This window comes from Fringilla coelebs (assembly GCF_963513975.1).
Source record: "Fringilla coelebs genome assembly, chromosome: 3".
Classification (NCBI taxonomy): Eukaryota; Metazoa; Chordata; class Aves; order Passeriformes; family Fringillidae; genus Fringilla; species Fringilla coelebs.
In genome coordinates this window covers 9,946,145-9,964,230 of record NC_140030.1, presented here as the reverse complement: position 1 = coordinate 9,964,230, position 18,086 = coordinate 9,946,145, and the positions used below count along the sequence as shown (strand labels likewise).

Genomic DNA, 18,086 nt, shown 5'->3' with positions numbered 1-18,086 from the left:
TCACCCACACAAACAAAACTGCAAATTTCAACACAACTTACTTTTATACAGATTAACAATGGAACAAAACCAGAAGAATGATGTTCTGCACGCCACCAAGAATGGGGATGTGCAGCATAGATGGTAAGGAAAGGACAGTAGAAATTGTGTGAGTATTGAAGGGAACAAAAATAGATGAGTATCCCTTCACAGGCATTGATTCCATTGGTTATGACAAATGAGGTGCTGCACCACAGTAGGCAAGTCCAACAGTCACACCTATTGAAAACAGCACTTCAAAACTTTGGGAAGTTTAAACAGATACAAATACAGAAAGAAGGACTGAGAGCAAACAAGGGAGAGCCACAGTTTAGAGCAGAGTAAGACAGCTGGCCAAGGAAGACAACCCATGTTATTTTAAAGAGAGGAAAAAAAAAGAATTATTTTCAAAGTAAGAGAAAATGAGAAGGTGCACACCATAATGTTAAGAGAAAGAAAAGGGAAAAAGCAGGGAGTTGAGAGGGGCAGTTATACAACAGCACAAGTAACAATACAGAATCTGTACTTCACAGTGATTGGACAGATTGATGGGTGACATTTTCTAAAGTGTTTGATGCTTCTACTGAATTCAAAGTGTAACTTTTAATTTGCCAGGCAAATTAACTGTAACTTTTAATTTGCCAATTTTTCTTGAAAATCCATCTCAAAATTTTAATCATTAGTATGGTATCAACCAACATGTCCAATTAAGTATGATTCTTCAGAATAATACTAAAATAACAGCAATGCACTTCCTGTTTCACCAGCTCCTATAAGAGGTATTAGGATGGCATTAAATAAACTTAGTCTTTTTCTTTGCCCTTGTGAATATTCATCTTGGATGACACTGTTTCAATAGAAGTATAAAGAGAAGTGTAGGTTTTTATGTTCATTTGTCCATAGAAATGTTAAATTTCATATTGTAAATTATGTCACAACAACATCCTTTTTAAGGAGTAAATGATCTGAGGCAAGCATAACATTTTTCCATCTTTCATCTGTATCCCTCAAAACTGATGGATTATAAGAACCCTTCAAAATTATTATCTTATATTCCCTGCTGCAGCAAACTGGTAGCACAGGACTGACTACAAAAAGCTATGTCAGTTTATGCCAGCAGGGAACATGACCCTCTGCTAGCAGTGCTGAGGGTGGTAGCACAGCACATCTGCAAAATATTCTGCAATGCAGTAACACTTCACAGGACTCAGTCAACACTCCCAGTGCTACCTGCCTTGAAAAGCTTTGTAATCTCTGCCTGGGCTCCTCTTCACACAAGGAGTGTGACCTGACAGCAGAGGGAACCAACCATGGCTCAGTGACTCCCAGCACTGATCCCCAGTGGCAAAAGAGAAACAAAACAGCGCCTGCAAAAGTCTGAATTTATGAAAATCAATGGTAAAACTCAGCAGAGCAAATAGAATTTCACTTTTACTTTGTATAAATGTAGCAGGTTTCTTTATCAGTTGCTGATGCTTTAAGTAACCATTTGCATATGCTGTTCAGTGCAAATTTTGTATCTTTGCACATTTTTGTGAAATGACTACTTTAAATTCTGATTTTTATCTTTTCTTCTCCAGTGTTCTGTTACACTGTTTAAAATTTAATTCTCTGTTACCAAGATAACAGTTTCCTTTTTAACCTTCTTGAGGAAAATGCTGAAGGTTTCTTTCTTAGCCACCCACCTGAAATGCCCAGCATACAACTATGGCAACCTACCCAAGGTACTGCTGTGATGCCTTTATTCTACTTGGAGTTTAACCTGATAGGTGAGACTGAAGTGACACCAGTACAAAGCTGAGTACTTAAAGGGGCTACAAGCAAGATAGAGAAGGGCTTTCACAAGGGCATGAAGAGATAGGAGAAAGGGAAGTGGCTTTTAACTGGAAGAGGGCAGGTTTACTTTAGGTATAAGGAAGAAATTCTTTACTGTGAGTTGTGGATGCCCCATCCTTCAAGGACAGGCTGGACTGGGCTTTCAGCAGCCTTATCTCATGGAAGGTGTCTCTGCCCATGGTAGGGGATGAATATGGGATTTTTGGTGTTCATTCTGCACATGTGAGAGGTCCTTCATGGAAAGTAAATCAGTTCACCACAAGCAGTTCTAGAGTCACGGCTGTAAAAAGTGTGGTTTCCTCACTCATTTACATTAGCAGACATTGAAGCAACAGCTCAATACAAACATTTTGAAACTGCCTGAGGCTTTACAGTATGATTTATATAATAAGACATCACCTGAGTTTTACCTGCACTCTAGACACAATCAGCTCCAAATATGCTCAAGTACTTTCATACTGAAGTGTATTCAGGAACACTGATATTGCCCTCTTTGTGATTAACTGAAAAATCTTTCAAATCATGTAAACCATAGCATGGAAGGAAGTGGCAGCAAGCTTCAGCAATAATATGCTTGAAACCATAGTTCTGTTCTAAAAATGTGACACTACAATGGCAATGCCAAAGAATTTTAATTATCTGCTACAATGTTTAACTCAATGGAGAATTACTTGGCAAATAAATATTCCCCTGACCACACCAAGTAATTCAATAACTGTAGCAAATGACGTTATTTAAATATATCTATTAATTGACAAAACCTCAAATTCAGCCTTTAGAAAGGTAAGAATATGTCTATCTTTAAGAAAGTAGTGCCACATGCTATCAAAACTAGAAAAATGAAAAACTTCATCCAGCAAGCAGCAATGAGACTCACTCATTCAACCTGAATCCACAGTACCACATAATTTTGTTCTTTATAATTTCTTCAAGCACTCTGCCTCTCAGATCTTACAGATTTAAGATACACTAGAGGTAACAGTAATTCATTACTGATTATTTAAGAATGAGGCCATTTGCAGCTGCTTCTGCCCACTCGGCCTTACAGTTTCCTGTATTTTCCTGAAATGCATACATTGCTCCTCAAAGGAAGGGAAATTTATAAAAATGAAAGAAAACCAGAAAGGGTCCATGTTCCACACCTGATTGTTTTTAGAATCTGGAATGATGTTGTGCATTACTGATCGGTTCTCATTCTTACAGCTGTAGATCACTATCAATTAAAAATAAAAATGTAATTAAACTCCACACTGATCCCATCAAGGTCTGCACCATTTGTTGCAAGTTTTGTGGGTATCAAAATTAAATCAAAGGTCCTTAATATAAATTAGAATTGCTAAATTAAACTATTGTACAACTTTTCTTCCTGCAGCCAACCTGTGAAGTGAATAAACTTTTGGACTCAACTACAAGAAAAAATCCAGGCCTGTTATACCTTCAGACATAACGATTATTCCCTGCTGTGGGGTTACTTCATTGTCATTCTGTTAGCAGATGCAACAATATCTTTCAAATTGAGTTGAGTTAAAAGATGCCTAAGTATTCTCCCTAGGGAAAATAACCTGATCATCTAAATACTGTGGTTTTTCCCAATTACATTAGGTTTTTACTTTCCCTTTAATAGTATGGTAAACATTTAAGCAAGCTACTCTGAAACATCATAGCACTGCTCATATCCCAGGGAACTGTGACCTGCCTTCAAACAGACACCAGAAGATGGAACTGTTACCTTTTGACCAGGTAGAACATTCGTTAACACTTCCCCCCCCCCCCACTTAAAGCCGCCTGCATCTAAACAGAAATGGTGGTATCAGCTGGAGAACATACGTATGTCATGGGATGAAATGGACAAAATAACCCAATTTCAAAATCTACATCCAAAGTTTCCTGGAATGCAGTAAAGACACTGTGCTCTCTAATGGATGAATTCTTGCCTTTTTTTTTTTTTTTTTTTTTTTTTTACATCTTGTTTTCTGGATAAAGATACAGAAGATTATATCAGTTTTCAAAAATCTTTAAAAACACAATTATATTTTTCTTACTTGTAGGTATGGATAAAAAATTCTGGTTCTTTTAACCAAGGAATTAGTTGAATAAGGTATAGAATGGATTAAAAAGCTCTCCACATAGACATTTTTAAATAATATTACAATGCATATTATGTCAACAGACTTAGTAGAAAACCTTGAAAGAAATAAGAGAATGCAGAGAATCTATTTTTCATATAGCCATAAAAAATGTAAAGACAAAGTCCTATTCCGTGTAATGTCAGCAAAAATTAGTCACTACTCCATCAAACTCAATGGGATATACATTAAGTGGTATGAAAATGAGCTTAACAGTGTTTAAATGATCTTTATAACTAAATACATGGCTGCTAAGGTATGATAATATAAACACTTAAAATTGTTAACATTTTGAATGGCTAGAAAAGAAAACAACAGAGGAACTTAGAAATACTTCATATATGGCAAAATTTTCATTTTCTTAGTTTTGATTTTGAATGGAACAAGACTTTTAAACACATGCTTAAAATTAAGCAGGACTGATAAAGTTAATGCCAAATGCCAAGATATCACTCTAAGGATGTATTTGCATAATTATGGGCATGATTACGGGACCTCCATGAATAATTAACTGAATGTGGTTTAAAGGAAAGAAGTAACTGGAGTAGCGCAGCATCCCTAGGGCTGCTTACTTTTCACACATCTAGATTTCAAGCATTCCAGTGGGTTCATAAGATGAACTGACCATTTTTTTCCTTAAAATAGACACTTAGCATTAAAGCCATGCAGTAAAATTCAGATCTTACCAGGCTAGGACAAAAACCTCAATATTTAAATGGTTCCTAATAACTTTTACACATGCACACATGCTTCCTTCCTTAGGCTGCCTTTTCCAAGACAAGGAAGGAATAAGATTTCTGGGCAGCAGCAGTTGCTGGATCACGAGGGGCAGCAGGACTGCACTGCAGTGAGCTAACAGTTCCTGTCCCATCCTGTGACAACAACCAGTCCTGTGCACACCATGACCGGGGATCCCTCACTGCTGACAAATACCACGTGAGGAGCTCCATGTGATTCATCAGTGCCAAGGCCAGCTCCATGAACAGGAACCTTCCCCTCTCTATACATTGAAGAAAACTACACTTGGTATGAAATAGTTGTGAAACCAGCATAATTCTAAGAGGATGGCATGCTCAAAACTTTTTATTGTATCTACAGTGTGGTACCACTAGACTGGGAAACCTTGTGTTATATAAATCTGCACTACAGTTAAGCAAAATTTTAATGTATTCTAGGCCAAAACATGACTACAGAGTTTTCTGCATCTGTAATACAGAAATATAACTGACTAAACCTCAAAGGACTTATATTAAAGATAATTCATGTTTCAATGATGCTCAGATATTTTAACTGATATGCCTAGGAAGCAGAAAAAAATGTTGAAATAGGAAATTAATGTGAATTAAATGTATGTAACATGAATTAAATGTGTATATGCATAAACTTAAAATATGCATGAGAGATGCCAGCCCAGCTGCCTTCCTACTGCTTTTCTCCCTATGTATACATGTATATATAAATATGCAAGACATAAATATTTTTTAAACACAGCTATCACTGCATACAAACAAGCCTCAGTTTGGCCACAAACTGCTGTTATAACTAATCATACAGGGCTAAAGCACAGATAAGGATCTGCTGGTTAAAAAACTTCTGATTATGACAGAGATTAATTCTGCCGTCTTTTTATACTGACCAGAGACAGCCAGTACCTCTGATCCACCTGATTCAGCAATGTAGGTATTTTCCCTCATCAGCAATTGCTAAAAAGATCTATTCTACTTAAAATAAATGAGTCACAAGCCAGCAAAAACTACCAAATGCATACAGAGTCCCTGTGTCTCTGTAACTTCTGTCCCGGAAATGTTTAAGGCCAGGCTGGATGGAGCTGTGAGCAACCCGGTCTAGTGGAAAGTGTCTGTGTCCATGGCAGGGGGGTTGTAACTAAATTACATTTAAGCTCCCTTCCAATCCCGGCCATTCTATAATTCTGAGATACACAACAACAAGGAAAAGTCCCTATTTTTAGGAACCCAGTTCTTGGAACACCAAACTTCCATGACCTCCTCCTCTCCTGTTTGCAGCAGTGCAGACCACAATCCCAGTCCATGCCAGCGCCACACATTCATGGCGGCACAACACCTCCAAGGGCACTGCAGCAACTGCTTACACAGAAGTGTTATTGGAAAAGTATTCTTAGTTACAATTCATTCCACATAGCAAGTGGAAAGCAGCTAAAGTGCCAATTGCATCTGATCAGCCAGATCACAGTTTGGGAATCACTGTCCTAAATAACTCATAACCACACTCTTTGTCTTGCTCAGGCCACTATTTTAGGATCTCTCCTGCCAGCACAGCATATCATGAAGGTAAAAACTTATGGCTCATATTGGCTAATCATGCCCACACTTCTATCTGTCATTTGGTGGAAAACGAGCCAGCAATTAACAAAATTATTAACTAGCTGAAGTATAAATTCAATTTTACCCAAACAATTTCAGTCATTTCTTTCTGGATTTATACCACTTGAGCTAGAGGCAGACTCTCACTCATAGCCAATTCTGCAGTTTCATTAGAAGCCAGAGGGCTGCAAAAGCAAACTCCATTCAGATGAATTATAACAACAGCCAAGAAGCAATATATCAAATAAATTTAAGCTACATACCACTTCCAATTTTTCCTGTAATGCTAGAATTTATTTCTTTTTATGCACAACTTAATTTGAGTTCAAAACTTCACACTGATGGTACATTAACATTTCGGGTTCACATAATCAATGTCTTCACAGACAATTTATTATTCCTTCACCACTTCTCTGCTTTTCCCATACTGTTTCTTAGGATGTAATTCAGTTTCAAAATGGTCTGAAGGCCCTACTCCCCCTGTGTAAAGAGCAAGCAGTGGAAACACTCTTTTGATGGACTAGAAATCAATCATTACCTATCTTTTTTCACCAAGAATCATAAACTAAGGCTAGTTTAGCAGATTTTAAGATGCACTATTATCTTCTACAGTCCATAGAACATAAAAGATCCAACTAAAAATTTGGTTTGTAAATTGACTATTAAGAATGCCACTCAAAGTTTCCTGTCGTTCAGAAGGAAAAACATGCCTTGCTGATTTGGCTGTGCCTAACTCAATACTCATCCATATTGTTTACAAAGTTCTAGAGATTTATCTTGAATATAATTTATCAGTTGACCAAATATTGTATCATTAAATCATGAATGCTGACTAGCTACTTGTAAGGTATATGACATTTTAATACATCAATTGTGCCTCTTTAGTTGATTAAGATATGAATCACAGCATTCCATATTTCTGTAGCACTTGGCAAACATGGACTATTAGGACAATAAATTAATAATTTAATTTTGATTTAATTTTTCTTTACGCTCAGTCTCACTTTGCTACAAAAAGTAGTTTATTGGCAGCCCTAAGGACAAACAAAAGCATGCCTTCCATCTTCTTGAAAGACATTGAGGCATTGGAGTGCGTCCAGAGAAAGACAACGAGCTGGGGAAGGGTATGAAGCATAAATCTGATGAGGAGCAGCTTAGGGATCAGGGGGTGTTCAGCTTGGAAAAAAGAAGTTCAGGGAGGACTTTATTGCTGTCTACAACTACCTGAAAAGAGGCTGTAGCCAGGCAGGCAGGGGCTGGTCTCTTCCAGGTAACAAGGGATACAACAGGAGAAAATGACCCCAAGGTGTGCCAAGAAAGGTTCAGGTTGGACACCAGGAAAAATTTCTTCACTGAGAGTGGTTAAGCATTGGAACAGGCTGCCCAGGGAAGTGGTGGAGTCACCCTCCTTGGAAGTATTCAAAAAACAAGCAGATGTGGTACGTGATATGGTTAGTGGGTATGGTAGCATTTGGTTGCCTTCATCTTTTCCAAATATAATGATCCCATGATTTTACACTTATTTCTGTCTGAATGTTCTATTTCTTATTTCTCATCCAGCTACAGCAGATGTCCACAGAATTAAACCACTTTAAAACATTGCTATGTATGTACACCTGCTGCCTATGCATATGTTTTATGGTAATTTTAAATAAAATAAGAGAGAACTAGAAAACTGTTCTCCTTTTTGTAATTTTGCCTACAATTAAGGATTAATGTTGGCCTGTTTTATGTTCACAGCAGTGTTCAAAACAAATGTCTTTTTTAAAGCTGAAGAGGAAGATGAGGACATTGAATCTGAGGTATAACTTCTGTATTATATTCAATGAGTAAAATTAAGTTTCAAATAGTTTTGCACAGTGAATTGATTGCTGGGAGCAGAACAGTGAAATGTTCAATTAATGGTGTGTGCCTCTGTGGAGCAGGGCTTGCAAGAGTTCTCTGAATAGAAGGATATCATACAGAAGTAGAAATGAAAGGTGTAGCTTTGTTCAGTTTCCAAATTGCTAAGTGATATCTCTCCAGTCAATTAGGAAACAGTCTGTGATTGATGGCTGCTGTTGGAAAACCTTAGTCTTTATTAGACTTCCAAAATGTACTTGAACTAAATTTTATCAGGCATATTATTCCTTTGTAGTTTGCTACATTTTAGACCCCTTTACAGGGCAGCATCATTCGTAAGTCAAGTACACAATTTAAATGTCTGCACACTCTAAATCAGTGGTCTCCAAAGTGGGGTGTTTGCACAGTGTGGTATAGGAAGAAAATAATCAGGAATGCTGGATTTACTACTACGTCACTGTAGCTTGTCCAAGTCCAGAAGACTTCCAGTATCAATCAGCTTTGAGGACAGGATTCACTGCAGGTTCCCCCCCATCTAACTACGTTTGGAGCACCATCTCTTGCTGCAGATCTGCATGTCAAAAGACTCTTAACAGATACACAAGCAACCTCTCCTCTGCAAACATCCCATACCCCAGTCTCAGAAAGACAGACTGCTTCCAGGTAATTCACTGATTTAGTACAGCTATTTTTAAATTCAGAGATAATTAAATCTCTCCTAATGTACTCAGTCTCTGAACTGGACATTTTATTTAAAAATGTACTTTTCTAATCTACTCTTCTCAACACAAACACATTCTAGACCTTCACTGTAACGTGTCTCTAAGGACTGCCAACAGTAAACTCTCTTATTCTCTTAACAGCACATATTTATCTGGCAAATCTAATTTACCTAAAATACTTCACGAACTTCTCTTCTCATACAACTGAAAATTATTCTGTGGAAATATAATGGAGAATTTAAAACTCATGTCAATCTGTTTTCAATAAGCACAAGTTTTGCCACTGAAACTGGAAGGGTACAAACAATTGTATGCACAAGTTACAGTATTGTACCTTCTATCATTTCCATCCCACTCGGAGGTTTACAGTGTCCAGCATGGCTCACAACCCAGACGGGATACTGCTGGTTCAGTCCACAATAAAGGGCCTGTATAAAGGTCCTGTAATAACCTGCCAGTCCAGGGTTACCTGCCAAAAATAAAACATACAAGCACAGTCAATAATAACCTTCCAACAGCAAGCAATCTACTTCAAAACAAACTAAACAGCATTACACAGCAATTCCCTAATTTATTTTCTCTAGTACATTTCCAGTTTTTATTTCCCCAATGTTATGGGCTATGCTATTCAACTTGTTTAATTCCAGTGACCAATGGCACTCATGGGAAGCATTTTATAGAATTACTTCAAAATTGCAAAACTTAAAATTGAAGTCCAACACAAGTGAAAACATCTTTTTCCATCAGAGGTCAACCAGCTTGCTTATCTATCCCATCCAGTTACAGGAATGTGAAATTAAAACATCACAAAGTCTACAGCATGTATTACATGATCCAGATGCCTGCTCTCCAAATATCTCAGTGTTACCACTTCAAAATAGAGTATGTGGCATTGTTACTATGCAAAAAGGCTGTCCCGAGCCTAAAAGAAAGGATGATTTTATCTTAAACACATTGGACCAAATAAATAATTTCCTGCTTGCAACTTCATTTTCTCTTTGTCCCTTTTTACACCAGTGGAGAAGCTCTTTCCCTTTCAACTCTTCTGCTCTAGGACCATGGGATAATCTGTCCTCCTTCCAGGTGTCCCAGTAGTTTTGGAGGACTTCTCATAAAAGGCTGGTGTGTGAATGGACACAGCTTGCCCTGGGAATTCAGACCACCCTACTCTAAAATCCTCTGTCAAACACAGAAAATATCAACAGTCATACACCATAGCTGAGGTGAAAACTGAAATACTGCCCCAAAGATAAAAGTACATATATGAAAGAAATCTCTGGATTGCCAAACAAAACTCTATACTTTTTTGTTCCTCATTTTTTCTTTCTCTTTTGGATATCACTGGTGATGCAAATTGGAGGGGAAATTCATATGAAGATAAAGCAGAACTTTCCTAATTTCCATATGATGCATAAAAATTCCACACAGACATCAGAACATAAAATTCATATTTATTTATTTATTTATTGACTGATCTTCCAGAGTAATTACACTGATTTTTTTATTATTGTTTAGACACCAGCAAAGCTCACCATCATGGCTGGGATTGCTCAGCTATGTGTCTTTCAACTCCCACATCAGGCAACTCTTAGTTTGGATATCATCAACAGCAAAAGGCAGCACAAGCAGTATTGTGCAAAAAGGCTGTCATTTTTTAAGACAAAAACATTCCAAAATAACACCAGTGTATTACAAAACAGAAAAGCCTTCATTCAAATTCTGTCAACTCCTCTATATCCATCTGATTGTAATAACAGAGGCTGAGTTGTGTAAGTATTGATAGTGACAGAGAAAGGTTAGATCTATAATCAAATTAGTACCTGTGGAAACGGGTATGGAAATAAAAACAGGGGTTATTCCACTTCTCTTTCTGTAGCGGGTATTTTCATATTTTCTTGTTTCGCTTCCAGCCTTTTGCTGTTCAGGTAGCACACAGTAAGTTCATTGCTGTCCCAAGAGGTTTCTTGAGCCAGAGCCACCGAGGCACCCACAGCCACCTGAAGCAGAGCCACGTGAGCAGGAGGTGGTACCACAACTCACCCTGGGATGATGCATGAGCACAGGAAGGGAACCTTTCCCTCTAGGTTATGCATCTCACACACTTCACCCCTCACTTGTCTCTGAGGGGTTTTAAATCTTAATAAAACTAGTGATCTTAGAAAAACATTATTTTTACAGGAGTACACAGATGCGGGGAAAAAATAAAAAATCCCCAAACCTAAAACATCATATCAGTTATTCCACATTTCTAAGCGTCTCTTTGTAAGCTTGCCATTAAAGCAGACATTAAAAAAAGAAACTGTTGTTTTGTAAAAACTCCAGAACACAACCAAATTTGTGCAAGTTGATTTCCAGGAAAACAATTTAAAATTCACAAGATTCCCACATCCATACAATTGAATCGCACTTTCATACATCAAAAATATGTAACATGAAGGGCCCCAGAGACAATAAAACATAATCTTGACATCATTTGTCAAGTTCCTTGGATTGATGTTACACAGAGGAAATCTGTCTTTCAGCAAGGCAGAAGAAAAAAGTAGCAGTAATCCAAAATCAATCGTGTCTTTTGTAGTACAGATGATCATAATGTTTTGCACTATGTTTAATCCTGGAATATAACCATTAAGAGTTTTGAGATCAAGGAATCACAAAATTAATCTCAATCACAACATTATTTCTTTACACTTTTCTCTCCTTTAATAATGCAGAACAAGGATGGGGAGAAATGACAGCAGCTTAGACATCTTGGTGCTCTTTCCCATGATCAGCCAGGTGAACTTAACATGTAAAATCTGCTCAGGATTTGGACATCAGCTGAAGAACAGTCAGGTAAGAACTGCTTAAGAATAGTGAGGCTTTGTATCAAATACTATACAAAGCATAAGAAAATCTAATACTTCTTTCAGGGAAAGGAGACTTTATCCTGTGATAAATGTGGTGTGTTTTTTAGGCAGGTAAAAGAGAAAATCCATAAACGCAAAAGGAAACCCCAGTCCTCATAAGCATCTGCTCCTGGTAAGAGATATTCTGAGAGGTCTGAGCTGTTAGAACTGCTACTGGCATTTCAAAATGCCTTGAAGGGGTATGAATGAGAACTCTGGCACACAGGGGAACGAAAATCAACAAGAATTTTAACAGCAAAAATTTCTACAGAAAATTTCTACAGCAAAAATCACCATCTGTAAAGCCCCTATAAATTTATTCTTTATTGAACTTGCAATTCCAGTGGAGCTATTCCAGATTTGTAGTGACCTAAGTAAATGCAGATTAATAATCCTGCTCTTGAAAGCTGACATCTACAATATTTATGACTGAAGAATGTTTATCTCATATGTCTTCAAAGTAATTTTGTATGTTCTTGATTGAGCTGCTGTCAAAATACTTTATGGGAGGAAACAAAAAAAAAAAAAACCTGAACTGATTAAGATTTTCTTCATATAACAGAGCAATAGTAACAGCTAATAGAAACAACTGGGACTGAATATGTACAGCAGTCTGTGATCAATAATGTTTTAGGTTGACCTTTGCAACTGGACTGTGTTCAATTAAATTATTTTATTTTATAGATAAAGAACTACCAGGTTAATCACAAGGGCACCCAGGCAGTGCTCACTTGTGCTTTATAAGGATTTCCCAGTACAGTAAACCAGAACTGCCTATGCTCTATCACTCAGCAACCAAGTGTCAAAAAATGGAAACCATAAGTAAATACAGTGTTAACCCCATGATTTGAAGGTTACTCCAGTTATTTGAATACCACATCAATCCTTAGACACCTCAGGGCAGCTGAATCATTCATGCATGCCAATAAATCTCAAATTGCAGTCATCTGAAGCATGAAGCACATCTTAAGCAGTTACTCTCAACTGTGCTTAATTTTCAACAGCATTTATGTTGTTTCAGAAGTCTTTTAAATAATAGCTGTAAATGGTGACCATAACAGAAAAAGAATCAAGACTGTAATACACTGAGGATTTATCTGATTTGCAAAAGATTTCCAAGCACTTCATGGAAAGAGTGTGTCAGATGGACAACTTACACAGCGAATAAGAACAGCGGGGCCACTTTATCTGATGCAGCCATAGGCTGCAGTAAGCAAAGGACTCCTGCCACACTCCCTGTTTTTATCTGTAACACATGACATTTCACCCAGCTATTCTACATTAAGCTCAAAGTCTTTCCATTTTTAATTTGAAGATGAGAATCCACGGCTTCCTTTTCCGATCTGTTCCACCCACAGCTAACACAAAGCAGTACAGAACAACCAAGATTGCAGAGGTGGAACTTGGAGCTATCTTAGGAGGTAAATATTCTCCACTTCTATATACTGCAGATACAGGCTTCCAAGAACTAGAACTACTACTCTTTAGTCATCCATATAAGTAGAAATACAAACATGACTTGTAAAGATGCATTTGCCTACGTTTCATTTTCCTGTTAATGCTTTTTCCATCAAATCAAGTTTTAAATGCCACCTGCTTCCTCAGTAAGACAGTTAGGCAGTGGAGAGAGAACAATTTCTATAAACAAAATATTTACCCCAGGATATCACTTCTAAAGAATAACCTCTATCCTGATTTCACATGATTTCCTATACAATGGATCATAAAGTCAAACTTGGCCTGTCATAAAATGAAATACTAATAGTTGAGATGCTGCACATCCACAAGAGAAATTATTCAGACTTGATAAATTTAAACTTATATACAGTGCACCATCAGTGCAACTCCATCAGTTTAATTATGAATGGAAAACAACAAACACATCATGCTCACTTAAAAAGTCACAGACCATAGCCAATCCTCACAAGCAGTAACAGCTTTTATGGCTTACAAACTGCTAAGCATTTTGAATTTTTCAGCAACAGAACATTCATGTCAAATGGAACCCATAGGTAAGAGAAAACCAAGCATTAGATAACCCCATGGAAAAAATGTTCCATGTTAGAAACAGAGATAGTGACCAAAGCAAGAAAGAAGACTTCTGCGTAGAAAAATGTAAGTCAAAAATATATACAGCTTGCACAAAAGAAATTGAGACTAAAACATAAAACTAGGTAATTTTTAGCAGTTCTGGAAGGGATAGCTGAATTAAGAAAGATTTATTTAAGCAGTATATAGTAAAAGCCAAAAGTGGTGGGGCGTGAATAAAAAATTGCCACGTAACTAAGTCATCCCGAACAGTGACAAGGTTCCTTGCACCTTGCTTTGAAACAATCATTTGGGCTCCATGCACTGTCCTGTGAGATGTTCCCCAGTGTTTCCAGTGGTGTCTCCAGGAGCCTGAGCATCCCTGGGAGCAGCAGGTGGCACTGAGCCATGGTGCTTTATGCACTTCTCCAGCAGTTGCTTTTTGCTTGCTCTGGGACCTCAGCAGGACCATAAAGAATAAAGGCAGATACATGGATACAAGAAGGGAAATACACAGCCAGCAGTGGATTTACAGAGAACTTTAAGGAACTGGAAAATATGCTAGCAATTACCATAAGTGTAATTTTAGAAATAATCCACAATTTCAGAATGAAGGGTATGCTGCAGTATTTACACTATAGTCTCCTGCATGAAAAAAAAAGCAGCTTCTAAAAAGAAAAATAAAATAAAAAGAGCAGCTATAAATCAAATTTGAAATCCAGGGGTGCACAGCAGGACACATAAAAATCATTTTTGTGGTGATGATTCTCACTGCCTCTTCACAGAGCTGCCAAAGCTCCCAGCTCCAGCTCGAAGAGCCTCAGCGACAAGTTCCTTGCTCAAGGAAACTTAATCTGCCTTTGGCATCTGACCAGCCACCATGGAAGAAGATGCAACTCCCCTATGTTAATGAATGGAAAGCAGCCCACGCAGATGTCAGAAGAATTTAAATGGAGCATGCAAAAAACACAATGATGTTCTCACACTTGGGAGAAAACTGCAGAATCTGACACCGTGGCTGGTGAGAAGGCCTTAAAAGGCAACACACAGGTCTCTCTGACATGCAAGGTCAAGGGATTTCATATAAAACATGTCAAACAGCATTTGAGTGACCATCATAAACTCATATCAATGAAGCTTTCACCTGTTTGCATGTCTCAGGGACTGGCATTCTTCATCCTGTATCCCTTTATAGTCCCTACTCTAGGGGAGCAGCATCAGCCAAGGAACAAAACATTACAAGGACTTTATACAGAAACACATGTGAAAACTCTGTTTGATCCCCTCCAACTCTGGAATAGTGAATTTGGCTGGAAAGCACTGTAAGATATTTGCTTGGGTTGTGAAAATAAGGAATCTCAGAAGGATTCAGCCAGGTGTCTGTAACACAGCTTATTAGAGAGGTTTTTCAAGAACATTTCACATTTTTGCCCTATATATACCTACACACATAGACTGTTATTAGTTTGACACAGCTATAAAACTTACATATAGGATTTTATAATACACATTCTTTGTATATATTTTGCAAAGCCAATAAGCTTGTCTGTTGTTCCCTAATGCTGTTTCACTTTTAGGATAAATGTAGGTTCATTCACCTCTAAAGAAATCCCACAGACAGTCTGATAAACCTGAATTAACCTAACACAGCTGTTTTTGCCCAAGTGACAAGAATGCCTGAAGCTTGTGCATTAAAATTACCAGCTAAAAATTGTGACAGTATATGCTGGTTTTCCCATGGCAATAATTAACAGCATCTATCCAGGAAGATAAGATATGAAGTCCAAAATGCTGATTTCATCCACTGCAAACCTACTGAACTTTGTAATTAAGCAATATTGCAAGGGTTATAAAGTCCACAGATTCTGCCATCTCAACCAAAAGAGGTACATAAATACAAAAGAAGCCTTGATTTTAATTTTTTTAATGTGTCTGTAAACTAATGTTTCTTGGAAGGGAGTTAAGACTGAAACATAAAACTGAAATAACTGAGTTCTCAATAGGATAGTCAATTTTTCACACTTTTCAATATAGAATCCAGAATTTTCTAGTGCTTACAATTAAATAATTTTGTGTGTTGTTTTCCTCATAGTAAATGAAAAATTAAAACATTTAGTTAGGTCTCCTGGTACACACCTACACACACACAGTCTCTTAAGCAGATGAAGAACAGATATAACTACTTTTAACATCCCAGACGTGGTTGGTCTGACTCAAGCCATCCTACAACCAATGCTGGCAGAGAGGCTACTGTGAGTTCTGTGCTGGGTCTAGAATTCCCAGTGGGAATTTTTCAGCCAGTTTCATGGTCTGAAGCAGCATTGGACCAGAAGAAAACAAACCTCCTGAAAGCAAAAGGGAGAACAAAGGAAGTGCATGAAGAGGAACACGAGACTTGATGTCAAATGGGTTCACAAGAAAGCCTATGAAACATCTGAATAACACAGCCCTGATGAGACAACGGCAGCAGGAAAAGACAAAGATGGGAAAAAAAAGAATTCAAACTCAAGATAACCACAAATTATCTGTTTTGTGCAGATACACAGCTCTGAAAATTTGATCACTTTTGAATAATATACAAGGAGAGAGGAAACAATACACTCAAAAAGCACCAAAAAGAGTATTTTCAAACCTGTATCAGATTTTCCTATGTTGTACCACTGGTAAGAATTAAAAAAAACAAGAAGAAAAGGCACAGGTTTGGGTGCTTTGGGGTTATTAGGTTTGGCTATTGCTTGTTTTGTTTTATCAAGGTAGTAACAGACAGAAAACAAATGGCAACAGAGAGCACCAAGACAGTTAATTTCAGAAAAACAGACCAAAAATGTGTTTTTGCAATTTTTGTGTATTGAAACTTCAAGAACCTTGCATTTGAAACCAACAATCTAAGGTGATTTAGTGAACTAATTTTGCATCTGCATCTGCCTTGAGTCTTCAGAAATGCAAGAGAAAAGAACAGGCTGTTCTGAACATGGCTAAACCAAGATTTACCAACTCACATTCTTAGGGACAGACTCTTTGCATTGACACCACTGTATTTCTGACTGAGGAAAAAGGCCTTGTAGTTGGGGTGTTAATACTGGTCCTAAGTAGATGCTCCATGAAGACTTCAACTGAAACACTTTTTTCAGGAAAACACAAATCCTTTCACAAGCACATTTAATCACCCATTCAAGATCTACTGCCACGAGTTTCTGCCTCTTAGGAGAAAGCTGTATTGATGGATAAAAAAAATCTAAAACTTAGAGATGGAAGGCAGCATTTATGTATCACTATGTATTTACTTATTCCTATGAGAATTTTTTAATCCAACTAGGATAATCAAAGTTTGTTTTCAAAAACAGAAATCAGAACAATGGACAAAATCTTCCATCATGCCCATAACAGAAAAACAAGAGCAAGAGTTATGACTGAGTTTCTGGTCATACTGTTTTCCATAATCCAGATATTGAACATAATGGGTCATATTTATTTCTATTACAGATTCAGCGATCCATAAGAGTTACTATCAGATAGAAATAAGACCATGTGTTAACTAGAATCTGAAAGAAGATTTTTATTTTTCATTCTTTTCAGACACAACTAAGTCAAAATGCTTAATATCAAGGCAAATTGATAGTAGCTCAGGTATTTCTGGTATCAGCTCCCAGACAGGAAGTACATGATACACTGCTGCTGTAGCTTTAAACATTTTAAATGCTTTGTTTTAACATAATGCACATGGAAACACTGGATTTCCTTCATAGGTAGGTCCTTCACTAAGCAATTTCTTCCCTCCTGCCTCAGACATCCCATGAAGAGAAACAGATCCTTTTTAAAATTTTCAAATCAAGCAAAATACCCTAGAACACAACTTTTCCATAACTCTGGCCAACTCAAGCCACTGCATGCTGCAGGAGAGGGATCACTTCCTCCCCTGATGCTGCTCACACAGCCAGGCAGGAAGGATCCATGCTGAAAACGCCTCATTAGCAGGGAGAGGACACCAAAAGAAGGCTGTGGATTGAGAAATTTCAGTAAGTCACTTCAGTAAGTCCCATCTGCCACCCAGATTTAGTGGAGGGAAATACTGTCAAACACAGCTGGACGTTCAACCATCCTGTCATTACTCTGCCTTCTCAAACTTAACAAGCTCAACTGTGCCAAGCCCCCATCAGAGGTACTTCTGGAGCGCTGGGAAATTCAACAAAAATGGCATATTTCAAGCCTAGATCTGACATACAGGCTCATCTCTGCATGAGGAAGTTTTTATTTTTAATGAAAGACTGTGGTTTTTTCTGTTCTAAA

At 37.5% G+C, this 18,086-nt stretch overlaps 1 protein-coding gene across 2 annotated transcripts in view; it reads right to left on the bottom strand.

Moving 5' to 3' along the window:
- The window catches only part of LDAH (lipid droplet associated hydrolase), a 112,937-nt gene that overhangs the window by 71,327 nt on the left and 23,524 nt on the right, over positions 1-18,086 (bottom strand). For both annotated transcript variants that reach the window (XM_084201989.1, XM_084201990.1), the window contains exon 3: positions 9,221-9,355. In XM_084201989.1, the coding sequence (XP_084058115.1) occupies positions 9,221-9,355 (135 nt within the window). The remainder of the gene's footprint in view (positions 1-9,220; positions 9,356-18,086) is intronic.